General features: G+C 34.7%; 1 protein-coding gene across 2 annotated transcripts; it reads right to left on the bottom strand.

Annotated features, from left to right (window-relative positions):
* Positions 1-3,802: 3,802 nt before the first annotated feature.
* Positions 3,803-15,220, bottom strand: LOC125051555 (DNA topoisomerase 3-beta-1). Of its 2 annotated transcripts, XM_047651957.1 has the most exons (15): positions 14,957-15,220; positions 14,598-14,887; positions 14,088-14,307; positions 13,444-13,690; positions 12,977-13,094; positions 12,799-12,881; positions 11,598-11,734; positions 10,504-10,691; positions 9,626-9,742; positions 8,977-9,132; positions 7,590-7,844; positions 6,986-7,173; positions 6,523-6,672; positions 5,105-5,285; positions 3,803-4,382 (listed from the first exon to the last, which is right to left on the bottom strand). In XM_047651957.1, exons 1-15 carry the CDS (start codon positions 15,045-15,047, stop codon positions 4,254-4,256), a joined length of 2,550 nt encoding a protein of 849 aa, XP_047507913.1. In that variant the 5' UTR covers positions 15,048-15,220; the 3' UTR covers positions 3,803-4,253. The 2 variants fall into 2 exon arrangements, with proteins under 2 accessions (XP_047507913.1, XP_047507915.1); XM_047651959.1 differs by lacking the exon at positions 14,598-14,887.
* Positions 15,221-15,252: the final 32 nt, after the last annotated feature.

Here is a 15,252-nt window from a genome sequence, read left to right as displayed (position 1 = left end):
TGCTGGTTCTTGGGTTATCTTCAGGGTTTCTATATTCCTCCGAAACATCGTATTAATTCTCATTTAGACTTTAGCGAGTGTCTCAAACTTAGGCCAGCCTTAACCTTCCTTTAGGTATTTATATATAACGCATATCAATGGCTATCTCATATAAATATCACTAATTATTTTTGTAACATTTCATACAGGGTGAACTTTCATAGCTAATTGCACGTAGTTAAATAAAATAATACTTTTCTCCATGTGACCAAATCGCTGTTCTTTTTATCAACGTAAGATACTCTTTACCTTCCCAAAAATTAATAAAAAAAATATTTCTTATATATACAGTTGGTTGCGCTGGAATGTTTCAATCTTCACGGATAGAAATATTAATATTTTGTTTAATTTGAAGACTCGACATGAAACACAACCTATTATTAAAGAATTACATTTATATTTTGGACAGATGTTCTAGTTATTATCATTAATATATTAGTTACATACTTGCAATATGTTTGATAACATAGCTATATAACTATTTAATATTTGATTGCTGTTTATCACGTGCTAATTCTACGTCAGCTTTAATATTTTGTCCTGTACACTCATGCGTCACATTGCAAATAAATAAATGAGACAAAACATTCTCCGTTACGTTATATAAAACCTTGACGTGCGTTTATGATCATAAAACTTTAATATCTTTAAAACTGGCTCTGGTATGACAAATGAGTTTTTTATACATTTTACGCAGATGTACGATTATATTTCATATGAATGTACTGATAAAGCTTTGGTTAATGCTAGCAACCAATCTTATTAGTTTAAGCATTCCAGCGTCGGATAACTTCCAATAGGGTACACGGTACGCTCAATATTGTAGTCAGAATAACTATTGGGAGTGAAAGAGTGCCGGTAATCGACGCCACTTCAAGTAACCAGAGTATTTAAATTCAAAGTCTTTACTAGACCAAAATCAGCCTTACTTAAGAATAGATATTATTCCTATTAGTAATAAAACGTTGGAATGGGGTAAGAGTATCAATGTTATTTGTCCGCTAAACACCATGTAAATACAGGTTTGGGAATCCTAGTGTCATCGAGATATAACATTTTTATGACCTTCTTAATTATTGTTTGAAATTACATGAAATAAGCGGTCTGTTACATCGAAATACAAGTGTAATGATACTTCATAGATTGTCCATTAAAAATTGTTACACCTGAAGCGGCACGGGTAATACAGAATGCGTCGAATGACCCTAGACCAATCCTTTCAGTCTAATTTTTATTGCCGATTTTAATGATAATGTGATACTCGATGGACTAGGAAATTTGAAGTATTCTATTGCTAATCATTTCATATTGGCTTGTCTGTGATATGAATAATGTTAATACTGGCACGAATATCTCAAATATTATTTCATTAGATCAAATATAGATAAAATACCGTATATTTAAGAAGAGCAATAGGCAATTTTTAATATATTCAATTAGTATTGGCCCGAGCCACAACTATTTTCTAACTTTCATTTGTTTTTTTTTAAGATTTAAGATTTTTTTATTTATTTAAGATTCCCCGTCTATGATGTCGGAGGTATTAAATAACTTAGTTAAATGTCATTGGTAATCCGGATGATTAAACACTACTACCTATTTCTTTTAACAACTTTTTGTATGAACTTTACAGCAAATTCCAAAAAGATGCCTCTTAACCAAATGTTGAAACTTCCTTTAAATTTCCATTATTTTCATTTGATTTTAAAAGATATAGTTTTAATTTTCAAAAAATCCAAATGTGTATTTCTAAGACAATACTGGACAATGTTATTATATGGTGAATTTTGGTTTCATATTATTATCCACCGTAATTATCGTAAGTGCTACGAGTCGTAGACATTGCTACGAGCGTCAAATGATTTTAGTGAATCGTAGCTGCGAGGTCTTTTATATTTCAGAACTATCTCTTCTTAAGTAACGAAATGCATCAATAGATAGATAATTTAGTTATAGCTCACATCCTTTCATAGAATTACATTAATCGAAATATTGTGATATTTTAATTTAAATCCATGTATATGCACAGTTTGAATTTTAAATAAAATTTTCCTCACAATGTAATGCTATCTCTCATATACAATAGAATAGTTCGACTTAAAACGAACTTTCGTTTGAGAATATACAGTAATAAATTGTAAGCTTATTATACTATATCTGTATAATATTAGGTGACAAAATTCACAATAAAATGAAGATTTAAATAAATTTTGAAGTTTTATTACCATTTCATATCGGCTGCAAGACTGGGTAACTACACCGTGAGTCTACGTTAAAATGCCTTTCATTATTGGCAAGGATTACTAGAGCAGTGATTCCCAACCTTTTTTGTGCCATAGTGAGTAGTGGCCGACTGGAATAGGCTTCCTAAAAGTGTAATTAGTGCACCCTCTTTGAACTCTTTTAAAAATAGGTTGGATAGTTTCTCTAAATCTCGAAATACACGTGCATCAGCTTATTAAGCTGCTAGTGTGCATAATAATAATAATACCCAATATAAGAGCAATTAAATCATTCGACGACTCATTGGTCTAGTGGTTAGTATCCCTGACTGCGAATCCATGGGTCCCGGGTTCGATCCCCGGCTGAGACGAACATCGATGTGATGAGCATTTTGGTGCTTAGGTCTTGGGTGATTAAATATGTATTTATATATCTATAATATGTATGTATATCCGTTGCCTAGTACCCATAACACAAGCTTCACCAGCTTAGCATGGGACTAGGTCAATTGGTGTGAATTGTTTAAAAAAAATAAATAATGATAGGTTTTACGTAGAAATCACTAGGAAATTGTAAACGAAACAATAAGTAAATTTTCATAGCATAATGAAAAACTGGAATTATAATGATTTTTCTATATTAATTAAGTTTGCGCTTGCTTGCTATGCTTGCTGCATAATGATTTTATATTTGGTTCCAATTCGGTAAGCTTCAGTCTCAAGTCTCCACGTTGTGTTATATCCACATGATTTCGATTGCCCCTCTTAACAATCAAATTGCCCTGCCCTAGGCTGATGCTAGGCAACTTTCAACGTAGAGGGTGTATGTACCCTATATAAAATTACGATAAAAGGTTTGTTATAATTATTTTATGAAAACCGTTTTAACTAAAGTGCCTCGCTAACTCGACCGGGGTAGGCACTCGAAATGTCGAGTAATGTAAATAATGTAATCAATTCGCGTTAAAGGTATCTAATCAGTTTAATGGTCATGAAAAAGTTTGAAGAGTAATTAGTTCAATAGTTTAACTTTTAACAGACTATAAAGATGCTTTTCTTAGGCAAATAATGTTTATATTCATTCAATGAGAGTTAGATGTGTTCGCCTAACTTAAGCGACAACCCTGTTGTCGTGCGTTAAGGCTATATTACACCGGGGCAACACTGTGCAACTTTGTTTTTGACAAAGTTAAAAATGTCGAACATTGTGGCAAGAACCGTGCAGCATGGCAACACCTTGCGTCATGTGGCAAACTGTCGCAGCTTGTATCCGAGCACAACTTTTTTTTTTTTCCTCCTGCCCGTTTGCCTAATTTTACATTTACTGCCAGTTCTCAAATCAAGGGCGTAGAACGGAAGAGAAGAACTGGCAATAAACTCTCCGCCACTCTTTTTAATCGCCAAGTTTTATGTTTTACACAACGTTTGTAAGAAGCTGCAACCATTACACCATGTTCCACATGACATCTTAAGTAATAAATAATAATAATTCAGGATAACTATGATACAAATTGTATTTAAAAGGCATATTAAAACAAATATTATATTGACACATTTATTAAGTAAATTAATATAAATAACCTTATATCTATGTTAAGATATTGTTGAGAAATTCATTTATTTCACAGATCATAAATATACAGGATGTTCAAAGAAACGTCAAACCGAAATCAGATCAGTGGCTCGCTCAGAAAATAAAAAAAGTTACCACTTTGGAATTCGGACTAGATTACCATAAATTTTCTGGGGTTTACCACAACCATCACCCGATTTAGACCTGACAATGATAAAGTTCCACCGATGTGGCGACGGCTTATCTCTATATTGGCATTAATAAGTCAATGTAATTGCACTCAAAACTAAAGTACTCTTCCGTCTCTTTCTATCAAATTGATTCCGTTGTGAAAGAAAGAGATAAGTACTTTAAAACAGTGTAATTAACAGATTTTAGACGGTTATTGTTTATAAAGGATGTTAGCTTGAGCTCACAATTTACACGAAGTAAGCGGCGAGTTGCGCCATCTTGTCTTTGGGCTGCTTGTTCCGATGTTTGTTGTTGCGTTGTCGGCCACGCCCACGGGCCCCGCCCCCTCGCTGCGTCACCGCGCGATGCTTTTCCACCTGAAATTTTTACATCGGGCATTATGAATTTTTGTTATTAATCGACCTCAAAAAAAGGAGGTTATGAGTTTGACCAGTATAATATTTGAGTATGATGATTTATTTAGTCTTCCACGCAATTCGTAAATGTATGTTTGTCCACAAATTTCTCGGAATCTATAGGTTATATCCAGATCTTTATTTGAATCACGTATTCCAGCTTAGAACACAGTCCAAATTTCACCAAAATCTACTATTTACCTACTATTTACCTAGGTAGGTGTGGTATTAAAGTAAGTTTAATTAACCGACTTTTAAAACCGAGGGAAGAGGTTAATCAAGTAAATCGTCATAGTCGTAGTATAGTGACGGATCTGACAAATAGTAATAATATAATCATGTTAGTTTTTTGTAAATTTAAAAGTTATGAACTTTTTTAATTCATATTCTGTAATTATGAAAACTGGCATACAAGCAAACAAAAGGATTTGTTTTAAACAAAGTAAAAATAATAACATTAAATTACACAGTTTTCTAGAAAAATCACATGTTTGATAGAAACACATCCGTCACTCTACCGACTGATTAATTTGAAATTAAAAACACATGGATTTTTTTAATGTAGCCGTAATATTTCGTTAATGAATTCAAATATGATAAAATGTGGATTTTGGATTTTTTTCAAATCCGACATTGTTCTACGATCATGAAGAAATGTTCGTAAATAACAAATGAACCCTTACCAATGCAGTAAAAGTGGGTTCGCAGTAAAGGCAGGCCGTCATCTCCGTGAGGGCTGCGGGCAGTTTGGTCCTCTCGGGCCGATATTCCACTGTCACCTGTTGAGCCCCACAATCCGGGCATTGCTGGTCGCTCACAGTCACTCGTGACGCGTCGTCAAACACGTTTATTATTACGTCGCACCTGGTAATATTTATTTACAATTAAACATTTAATACAATTTTAAAAAATCAGTGGTGCTACAACCTCTTTAGATCTGGGCCTCAGATTTCTGAATTTGTTTCATGATCATTTGTCATAGGCAAGAAGGTAATCAGCCTCCCGTGCCTGACACACGCCATCGACTTTTTGGGTCTAAGAGATGTAGGTTTCCTCACGATGTTTTCCTTCACCGTTCGAGCTAATGTTAATTGCGCACATAGAAAGAATGTCCATTGGTGCACCGTGATTGAAACTACGACCTCAGGGAGGAGAGTCGCACGCTGAAGCTACTAGGCCAACACTGCTTTAAACATTTAATAAAATAAATCAGTGGCGCTACAACCTTTAAAGGTCAGATTTCTGTATCATGATCATTAGTCAATCTAATAGGCAAGTAGGAGATCGGCCTCCTGTGCCTGATTTAATTACATTTTATATAAACAAAAATGTGTTTCAAAATCAAACATATACAACGTAGAAAAAACGTTATGGCACTTTTTATAATGCAGGTAAATAAGGTGTAATATGCATATTTTCGTTACAGTACAAGGGAAATGTAATTCACTAAAAACCTTGTTTTTCCATACAAACAAATTGAAATAAAATTAGTTAATAAAATAAATAAATAAAAAAAATAAAATAAAAATAAAAAGCCTTTTATTTCCCAATATAGTTAATTAATAAGGTACATTTCTTTAAATGGTTTTCTAAACCTATGCAAAAACTTAACAAAATCTATTAGTAAATGAATAAATATTATGACTATATTTCTATCATGCTAAGTATTATTATTTACAGTTTTTGATATTCTAATTATTGTATGGGAACCCCTCTTCAGGTGAAGGCCTCTTCCAGCTTTTGCCCGTTTTCTCTATTTTGCGCTATGTGCTGCCATTTGGGGCCAGCTATTTTTTAATATAAAATTAGTTAATAAACACCATTAAAAATTCTTCCATAGACACTTTCAATGCCAAAGGGCTCGCTAGTGCGTTGCCGGCTTTTAAAGAATTGGTATGCTCCTTTCTTTTGATCTTTACACAAAAACTAATTACATCCAAAATGTAAATTGCAAAGCAAGAAGCGGTGTGCGGCGCGCTTTGAACTTATTTAAATATATTATACATGTAGTAAATCAAAGTTAATCTGGGAGGAAATTTCACCGCACACACATATACACATAGCAAGTGCTAAACAAAATCGTTGTTGATATAATACTCACCGATTACAAGTGAGCTTCCACCTCGGAGAAGACGGGTCCAAGACGAGAACTCCATCACAATCGATACATCCGGACACGCCCGTTGAGTTGACGCCGTACGAGCACGTTGGGTGCGTACACGAGTTACAGCCGAAACCTTTCTTCATGTCCCTAATTTTGTTACATTTAATACAATGAGAAAACTCACATAATAGGAATACGAGAAAACTCTATAAGTGAGTATAATAGCCGGGACCCGTCATTTTAATCTCCCAAAACCGCTATTAGCAAGAAACAGAAACCTCTGTAAGAGAGTGGTTTTTCCCTCATGAACCTCCGTAAGTGAGATTGCTAGTATTACATATTTTCTACATTCGTACTTGTTGTGAATTGTTATTGCTGCGTACCTCTATAAGAGAGAAAATCTGCTTATCCAGGTTTGACTGTAATTATCAATTAAACGTACAAATGTAATTTAACTCACCTAAATGGCGGATGGTTATAGCAGTAGGGGCAAAGCGGGAAGCTCTTGCCCTTGGAGCCCGAGGACCACGAGAGCAACTCGAACTCATCCAATGGGCATTTGAGTTCGCGGTAAATACGTACAGTGCCCGTTTGAGGCAACGTATACGTGTCGTCGCAATGCGAACAATGGAGACGGATTGGTTTGGCCTGAAAATTTAAAATAGTTTACGCATTTATTGTACACATAATCTGAAATAGAAAAGAAGGTGGTGTGGTCGAAACACGAAGTGGACACAGTTTTTCTGTCCACCAGGATTTATAATATATGTCAGAGATTATGTATAATATAACACGATGTCATTTGTTTTATTGGAATAGCAACACCACGCAATATCATAGACATCTTACAGGTTTTAAAATGTCAAAGTCAATTGGTCAGTAGTGCGTGGAATCGATCGTTGAGTACTTGAGTAGCGTTGCTCTCTGATCGGCGTCTGCGCCGGACGTGCGCACTGACTGTGTTAAAATATTAAGTAATAATGTCGGACGACGATAGTGTCACCAATTTTCTCATTATTAATCGCGTTGAATCTGCGACATACACGTATGCCTAAAAGCTTTACCTGAATATATCTCATATAACGCCGACATTTGCCGCACCTCGACAGCGCCTTTCCACTTGTCTTCAACGAGGAGAAGCTGACTTCGAACAGCTGGTCCATAGATTCCATACTCCTCACGAAATACTGGAATTTCCTTCTAAATATCTCAGTCGTATGGGAAAGTACGGCGTGGAAATCCGCTCGACCGACGGCGATGAGGTTTAGCTGTTCTTCAACCGCGGAACGCATAGTTGGTAGAACGAGTTGTGGATCAATCTGAAATATTTATTTAAAGACTGGTAATTAAAAGGAAGCTTTTCAATACTTGTGTTCTACCAGTACTAATATGGGGAAGAAAAGAATGGATAAAATAAATTATACAGCATTAAGAAGAATAACAAAGGCAAAGTCAAAGTCAAAAATCATTTATTCATAAAGGTAACACAATGTACACTTATGAACGTCAAAACAGAAATATACACTAAATGGTTCTAATTTTTAGATTTAAAGCTAGTTCTCAAATCAAGGGCGTAGAACGGAAGAGAAGAACTGGCAATAAACTCTCCGCCACTCTTTTTAATCGCCAAATTTTTTGTTTTACACAACGTTTGTAAGGAGCTGCAACCATTACACCATGTTCCACATGACATCTTAAGAAATTAGTAATAAGAAAATAAATTAAAAACAAAGACTTGTCCTCTATCAGCAGGAGGCATAGTGAAATAGGAGCACGCACTTACATTCTCGTGGGAGCAACACGCAAATACATAGTCGTAATAAAATTAGAGCAAGTAGTGAACAGATGTCCAAGGTACTATAAACGCAAAATACGAAGACAATTTGGAAGGTGGATAGACCAGATTAAGAAAAAAGCAAGTGGTCCATGACAGAGACTGGCATAGTTAAGACAGGAATGGCGGTATTAGAACAGCGGGACCTTTTTGCAAAAAAAAATTTAAAAGAATTCGATGATAGAAATATAAACATTTTAAATAATATTAATTTGATAGCGTAATAATATAAGAATTGATATGATCCATAATGTATGTAACTTCTAAGTTAAATTCCTTTCAAGACAAATTTTCACGTCATATATAGCAGTATATGCGAACTTTCGATTGTTCATACATTTTTGTACCATATTCTTGCAAACAAATTATTATTAATATTATGAAGTGTTTAAGAGTAAAAGTATCTGAAATAAAGGATTTTGACCAACTATCGCTTAACCAATCATTTAAGACCATATCACGTAGAAGAAGCACAGAAGTTCACCTAATGTTAAGTGATACCCATGGACACTCAATGCTAGAGAGCTCGCTAGTGCGTTGCCGGCCTTTTAAGAATCGAAACGCTTTTTTCTTGAAGGACCCTTGGTTAAGTAACTAAATAATATAAAATAACCAACCTTCTGATAGCCATGCACCAAAACCACACCCAAACTAGTTGGGACCAATCGTCGTCCGCTGCCCACATTTACGTAATTCCTTTGGCAAATATTATTTATATGTACCGGGATTGATGCGTCCGTTCCAATACCGTGTTTTTCCATTAATGTGATTAACTGGAAAGGTTTTTTAAAATAATTTCATTCCCGAAATTAGTTAAGCATTTAAACCGACTCAAAAAGGAAGCAATATGTATAAGTGTTTAAAAGGGCATAAAGATCGAACAAAATGGCCGTTTTTTTTTTCAAAGATGGCAATAATTTTAAACTATCAATGTGACTGTCACAAAATGCGTTTGACAATTAACAATAATCTAATATGCGAACGTGAAGAACATTCGCTATAAAATCTACGAAAAAAAATCCTTATATATACTTCAGTAAACAAATACAGGGGATTGAGACAAAATCATGTGACCCACAAATGGCAAACGAGTTTGTATGAAAATGGTCACGTGACAACGTAAGCAAATGTCATTCCCATGTCGAAAAGTGATTTTATCTCAAGACCCATGTCAAAACTAAGACAAAAATTCCACAGAATATTAATTTCATACAAAAAATTTAAAAAAATATTAGAAATTATTTAAAAAGTATAATTCATAAATACCTCAGCTTCAGTTAGGTAGTCAGGCGGTGAAGTCTGGCATTCGACCAATCTGTGTTCGTGGGCACGTAACTCTTCTCCCACATTGAGGGTAGGCACGAATTCATCTTTACCGAACGCCTATATAAGATTAAAAGTTAAAACAATCACCACGCGTTAATTTTTCATTTGTTTAAAAGTTTTCATTGTATTATATCACCCCGGAATAGTTTTACGTTCGTTAAGTTTTACGTAAAACAAACCACTTTATATAAAACACTTAATTTTCGTCCACCACAAAATATTCAAAAATTAAAATAAGAGGGTAGTTACGAATTTACAAATTTTATGTAACGAATTATAACCGATTAAAAGTTTTATAAGTGTGGCGATTTCCTAAATTGTCGGAGTTAGGCTAAACCCACACGATGCGGTGCAGCGCCAATTATTTCGAGCTATACGGTGCCATAAGGGCGTTGCGGTGTGGCAATATATTTTACCCTCTCCGCCTCGTCTCGCAGGTCACAAGTCCGACGAGCTTGCGGTGCAAGGCCGCGCGGCGTCGCAACGCGTCTTGTGACATGGTATAGTAATTTGTATGTAGGATGACGTTGTTACCGCTGCGGCGCCGCACCGCACCGATACCGAATCATGTGGCCGCGCACTACGCCTCGAGAGTATAGCCAGAAGTAGGCTCTCTCTTCGACATTTGCATTAATTTAGCAATCGTTTCATAGCTATTAATTAACATTTAATTATTTCGCTTATATTCTATTGTTGTACGCGAGTGTTTAATATAAGTAGAGTAAAACTAAAATCCTCTATTATTTGAAGTACCCCGATGACCGCACATTTTTTTTTTACATTTAATATAAAAATATTAATGCTCAATAAACAATTACCTGCCAATGCATAATCTCCGTGTATCCCGGATCGACCAAAGTGTTGCCTGTGTACGAAAATGTCTCCGTTCCCACTTCGAAGGTTATAACCGTGGACAAGAAGCGACAGTCGCGCGATAAAGTCGCTATAAAGTGTCGCGTCACGTAGTCGTAAATACGCCACATGTCGCCATCCAACTCCGAGTCAGCTGGAATTATTAAATAAGTCTAGGAATAGTCATTTTTTTTAAAATACCGAACTTTTTTTACTGACGGAAAAAAACCGTTTTTTTTATGATTGGACAATTCACACCAATTGACCTAGTCCCGTGCTAAGCTGGTGAAGCTTGTGTTATGGGTACAAGGCAACGGATATACATACATATTATGCATAGAAAGACCTAACACATATAAATACATGCATATACACATATAAAAACACCCAAGACCTAAGCACAACACCAAATGCTCATCACATCGATGTTTGTCTCAGCCGGGGATCGAACCCGGGACTCATGGATTCGCAGTCAGGGGTACTAACCACTAGACCAATGAGCCGTTTTAAAAGTGAATAAGCACTGTTTTCTTCAGAATTATTTATAACAAAATTCCATTGATGAAACTCAAGATTCGAAATCTCGGCCCCAGGAATGAGGGTCGCACGCTTAAGCCACTAGGCCAACACTACTCCTTACGATTTTATAGATTTTACTTAATATAGCTAACGCAATACAAATAATAAACGCATTTTAAATGTATATAATATTAATTAAGAACATTTAAAAACTAGACAGCTAAGAAGTTTTGATAGAACACAATATCTTAAAACAAATTAAAATTCAATTTCGCGATTCAATCTTTTTAGGTCTGGGCCTCATATTTCTGTCTGTTTCATGATGATTTGTTAATCTAATAGGCAAGTGATCAGCTTCCTGTGCCTGACTCACGTCGTCGACTTTTAAAAAGGCAAGCCGGTTTCCTTACGATGTTTTCCTTCACCGTCCGAGCGAATGTTAAATGCGCACATAGAAAGTTCATTGGTGCACAGCCACACAATATCTAAGAGTTAAAATGAAATTGTTATATATGATATATAAAGTTTCAGAATAACATACAAGCTAGTTTCATTGGCGTGATCGGAGGATGATCTCCTACATCTTTCCCTTTCTTGGGTTTGTTGATACCATTCGCTATCAACGCTCGTACGTCCGCCCCCCACTTGTTTGAATTCTGTTGCAGTCGGAGAGCACCTCTGAATATAAAAAAAAATATAATATTAAAGAACTTTATTGCTCATTACAAAAATATTTTTTATTTACATGAGAAAATTAATATTATAATATTATATTAATATTATTTTATATATATATAAAACGAGATACACGTCGCCAACAGCTAGCCCAATTTTAGTCTGGGCTATGAATGAGCCCATTTTTGTCTTTGATTTTCTTATTTGGTGCTTACGTCAACAGTAATTATTTATTTTTTACACATATTACCCACACATTGTCTATACTTGAAAACGAAATGCATTTTCGAGGATTCCTACGAAAAATTAATACGTTTATTATTTTTAAGAGCTTTGCTTACTTTTGCTGACAAGAGGAGGGGTAAATCTGCTTACGTAATACTTACACGGCCCCTAAGAATTGATATACCCTTTTTAAAGTCGGTTAAAAATATAGAAATCAAATTTTAACTTATCAAAAGACATTTTAAGAAATAAATACATTTTGTAAGCATTATAAACATATATAGAACATGAGTACAAGTTTTACAAATCACAGAAAAATTGCTATAGAATTAGCCGAGTGTTATAATATTGAGGATAACGCCCGAACCCAATAACCTATCTCAATCCATTATCTACCATCTGGGATAGTAATCTTAATCCAAATATTGAACCAAGTGTGCCAATAACCAATCGACGGATTGTAATAGCCATCTGTCGATACAAGCTCGATTTCAACTGTTAATTATTTTACGGATTTTAACTTACACCAGTTTTTTAAATAATTAAAAAAACTGTTTGTTACGTTTTAAACATACACACGTATATTTTAATGTTATTTGACCGGTTTTATTTACTTTTTTGGTTTACATTGATTATCAAATATGAGTGAAAACTCGGTAAAATGGAACGACAGAGAGCATTATATCCGTCGCCAAAAATGGATTGTCTTCGTAGGGTTTGGTTTTTGTGATGGAGATCGATCGACTGTCACGGTCTGATCTCAGATTGTTTTCAATCTCAGATTGTGGATTAATTATTGGGTTCGGGCGTTAGTCAATGTTAATAAATTTATAAGAACTTACATCAAATCAAAGTTTTCCGGATAACTTGTCGTCTCAGTACGGGGATATGAGATATAACCTTGTGTGTATAGACGCTCTGCCACCTATAACAATTTGATTTGAATGTCAATCCAACGCCACAGAATATTAAACATACCTTAAAGGTTTAACTGTAGGATAGTTTGTGTGACAGCGGTACCTGCATAGCATTGTGTGGTCCAATACCCAATCCGGAACTGGCCACTCTCATCAGCTCCACAGTGTTTAGAGCCACTGGCCGAGCTTTTATTTTCTCTTTTGCTTGGATGTTCACAACTCTAAAAAATAATATATAATATTATCTGATCAATACTTACAATATAACTAGATATAGACCACTTATTTGTAAAAATTTATACAGTCCAATTGCACCGTTCAAACAAAATCATACATACTTAATTATAACAGATAGTTAAAAGAGTATGTTAATCAAAAGATTGCAGTTGGACTTATTTAGTTCCGGCAGGCCCATATCCTACGACATTGAATTAGTATTTAATATAATACAGGCATTTACAGATATTTTTATGATGCATGTGTGATACTTTAAGTTTTCAGCTATATACACATGATTTAACGTTTTTTTTAACTAGGATCCTTTAGAAGATCCTTAATAAAACAACTTACACAGCTTCCTTTATCTCTTTAATGCTTGCCAGGAACATATTAGCGATATCCTTTTCAAAAACACGTACTCTCTTCCACTCTAATGGGAGTTCTCGACCTTCAGTTGTAGAAGCTGTCACTCGTAAAACCCAGTATGACTCTGGTTTAAAGGTCTGAATATCATCGTGACGCTGAACACAGAATCCAAGGGTTGGTGTCTGACATGGACCATAGGAAATAAGAGACGAATCCAAATCCCCATAACGGCCTGAAAATTCATAGTGGTAATGATACTATTCTCCTTAAATAAACAATGCAGTAGTGTGTAAACAATATTTTCAATATTGCTCAAAGAGTTAGTATCAAAATATAAGGTACAAAGGAGGTATTGTATTAGAGAAGGCCAACCTAAAGGGCTGTTGTGCCACTGGATATAGGTATGCTTTACTAGAACATAGAATCATCAACACTGTTTAATGTGACTTTAACTGGTTACATAATAACTTATACCCAATAATTACTTTTTAAATAAACAAAACTGTTATACAAGACAGAATTCAATCAGAAAAAAGGTTAGTTTTGATTTCTGTACAGATTACAAATTAAATCTTTAACTATTATATACTTAGAGCTACATATTAATTAACATAAAAGAGATTAGACACCTTGAAAATATTTAGTTTGAAACCTTGTAAAGGCACAGCCAATTCTCAAATCCAATTCCTGTCTAGCATCAACACTTCGTGATTCATTTTCATTTGGTCTAACAAGATTTAACATTGCTGCTTTTATGTCTTTGTCAGTAATAGCAGAAAATTTCGCACGATATGTCACTAGCGGTGAATAAACATCACCTTTCATAAAGGGAGCAACACAACTCATCACCTGAAATATAGTTTTAATCAAGATTTAGAAAGTGGTATTGTTTTGACTATTTAAGCGCTGAGTGTTAAAATACACACAGTGGTTAGAATAAAAAAAAATATGTTTTAGTAGTAAGGTATTAGATTTAAAGAACACACAATCTGTTTGTTACTTATTAAATCAAAAACTAAAGAAAATGTGAAAATTATTTAGTTTGGGAGACATACCTAAAATGCTCAAGCAAGGTGGTCTGACCCAAATATTTATTTTTATCTTGATAATAGCTTTACAATTGTTATCTATGGTATTACCTCAAAACAAATGTTTTCTCCTTCTTTATCACAATCCAACCACAGTATAAGATAATCACATCCCCTGCCTTCCTGCGCTAGAAAGGCGGGCATACGGAGTCTTGGCATTGCCTCCTTCTTTTCAGTAGGACAACTAAACAGCTCAATGGGGTCGACTTTGTCCCAATTATTAAATTTACCAGTAAAATCTAAACTCATTACATGCCCACACACAGATGTCATCTTGAACTTCACCGATTCATTTTTAAATAAACCGGTCCATTCATGAACAGAACAGGCTGTATTGGAACCTAAAATTTATACATTATTACAAATCTTTGTTGTAAAAACACCGATCAAGTAACAAGTCACAAATATACCTTTATTGGTGATGCATTTTCCATTGCTAAGTATATTGGCCAAACTCTGAGCTAAAGATGGCTTTTCTGCCACCATAAAGGCAGTCTTCATCCTTAGTAATTTCTATACACTATCATATAAGAATAACTTTAGTTTATTTCCAAGCAACAAAATTTCTCCACACTGCCTAGCAATATGATTTAAATTTTAAATTAATTTAATGGTTAAACTGACAGTCGACAGCCGTGAGCCGGTGTGAGAGCTTTAACACTGATAGACGTATCACGTAAATATCTGTAAATGAGTTAATGACATT

Source organism: Pieris napi, chromosome 8 (genome assembly GCF_905475465.1).
Source record: "Pieris napi chromosome 8, ilPieNapi1.2, whole genome shotgun sequence".
NCBI lineage: Eukaryota > Metazoa > Arthropoda > Insecta > Lepidoptera > Pieridae > Pieris > Pieris napi.
This window is presented reverse-complemented; position numbering and strand designations above follow the sequence as displayed.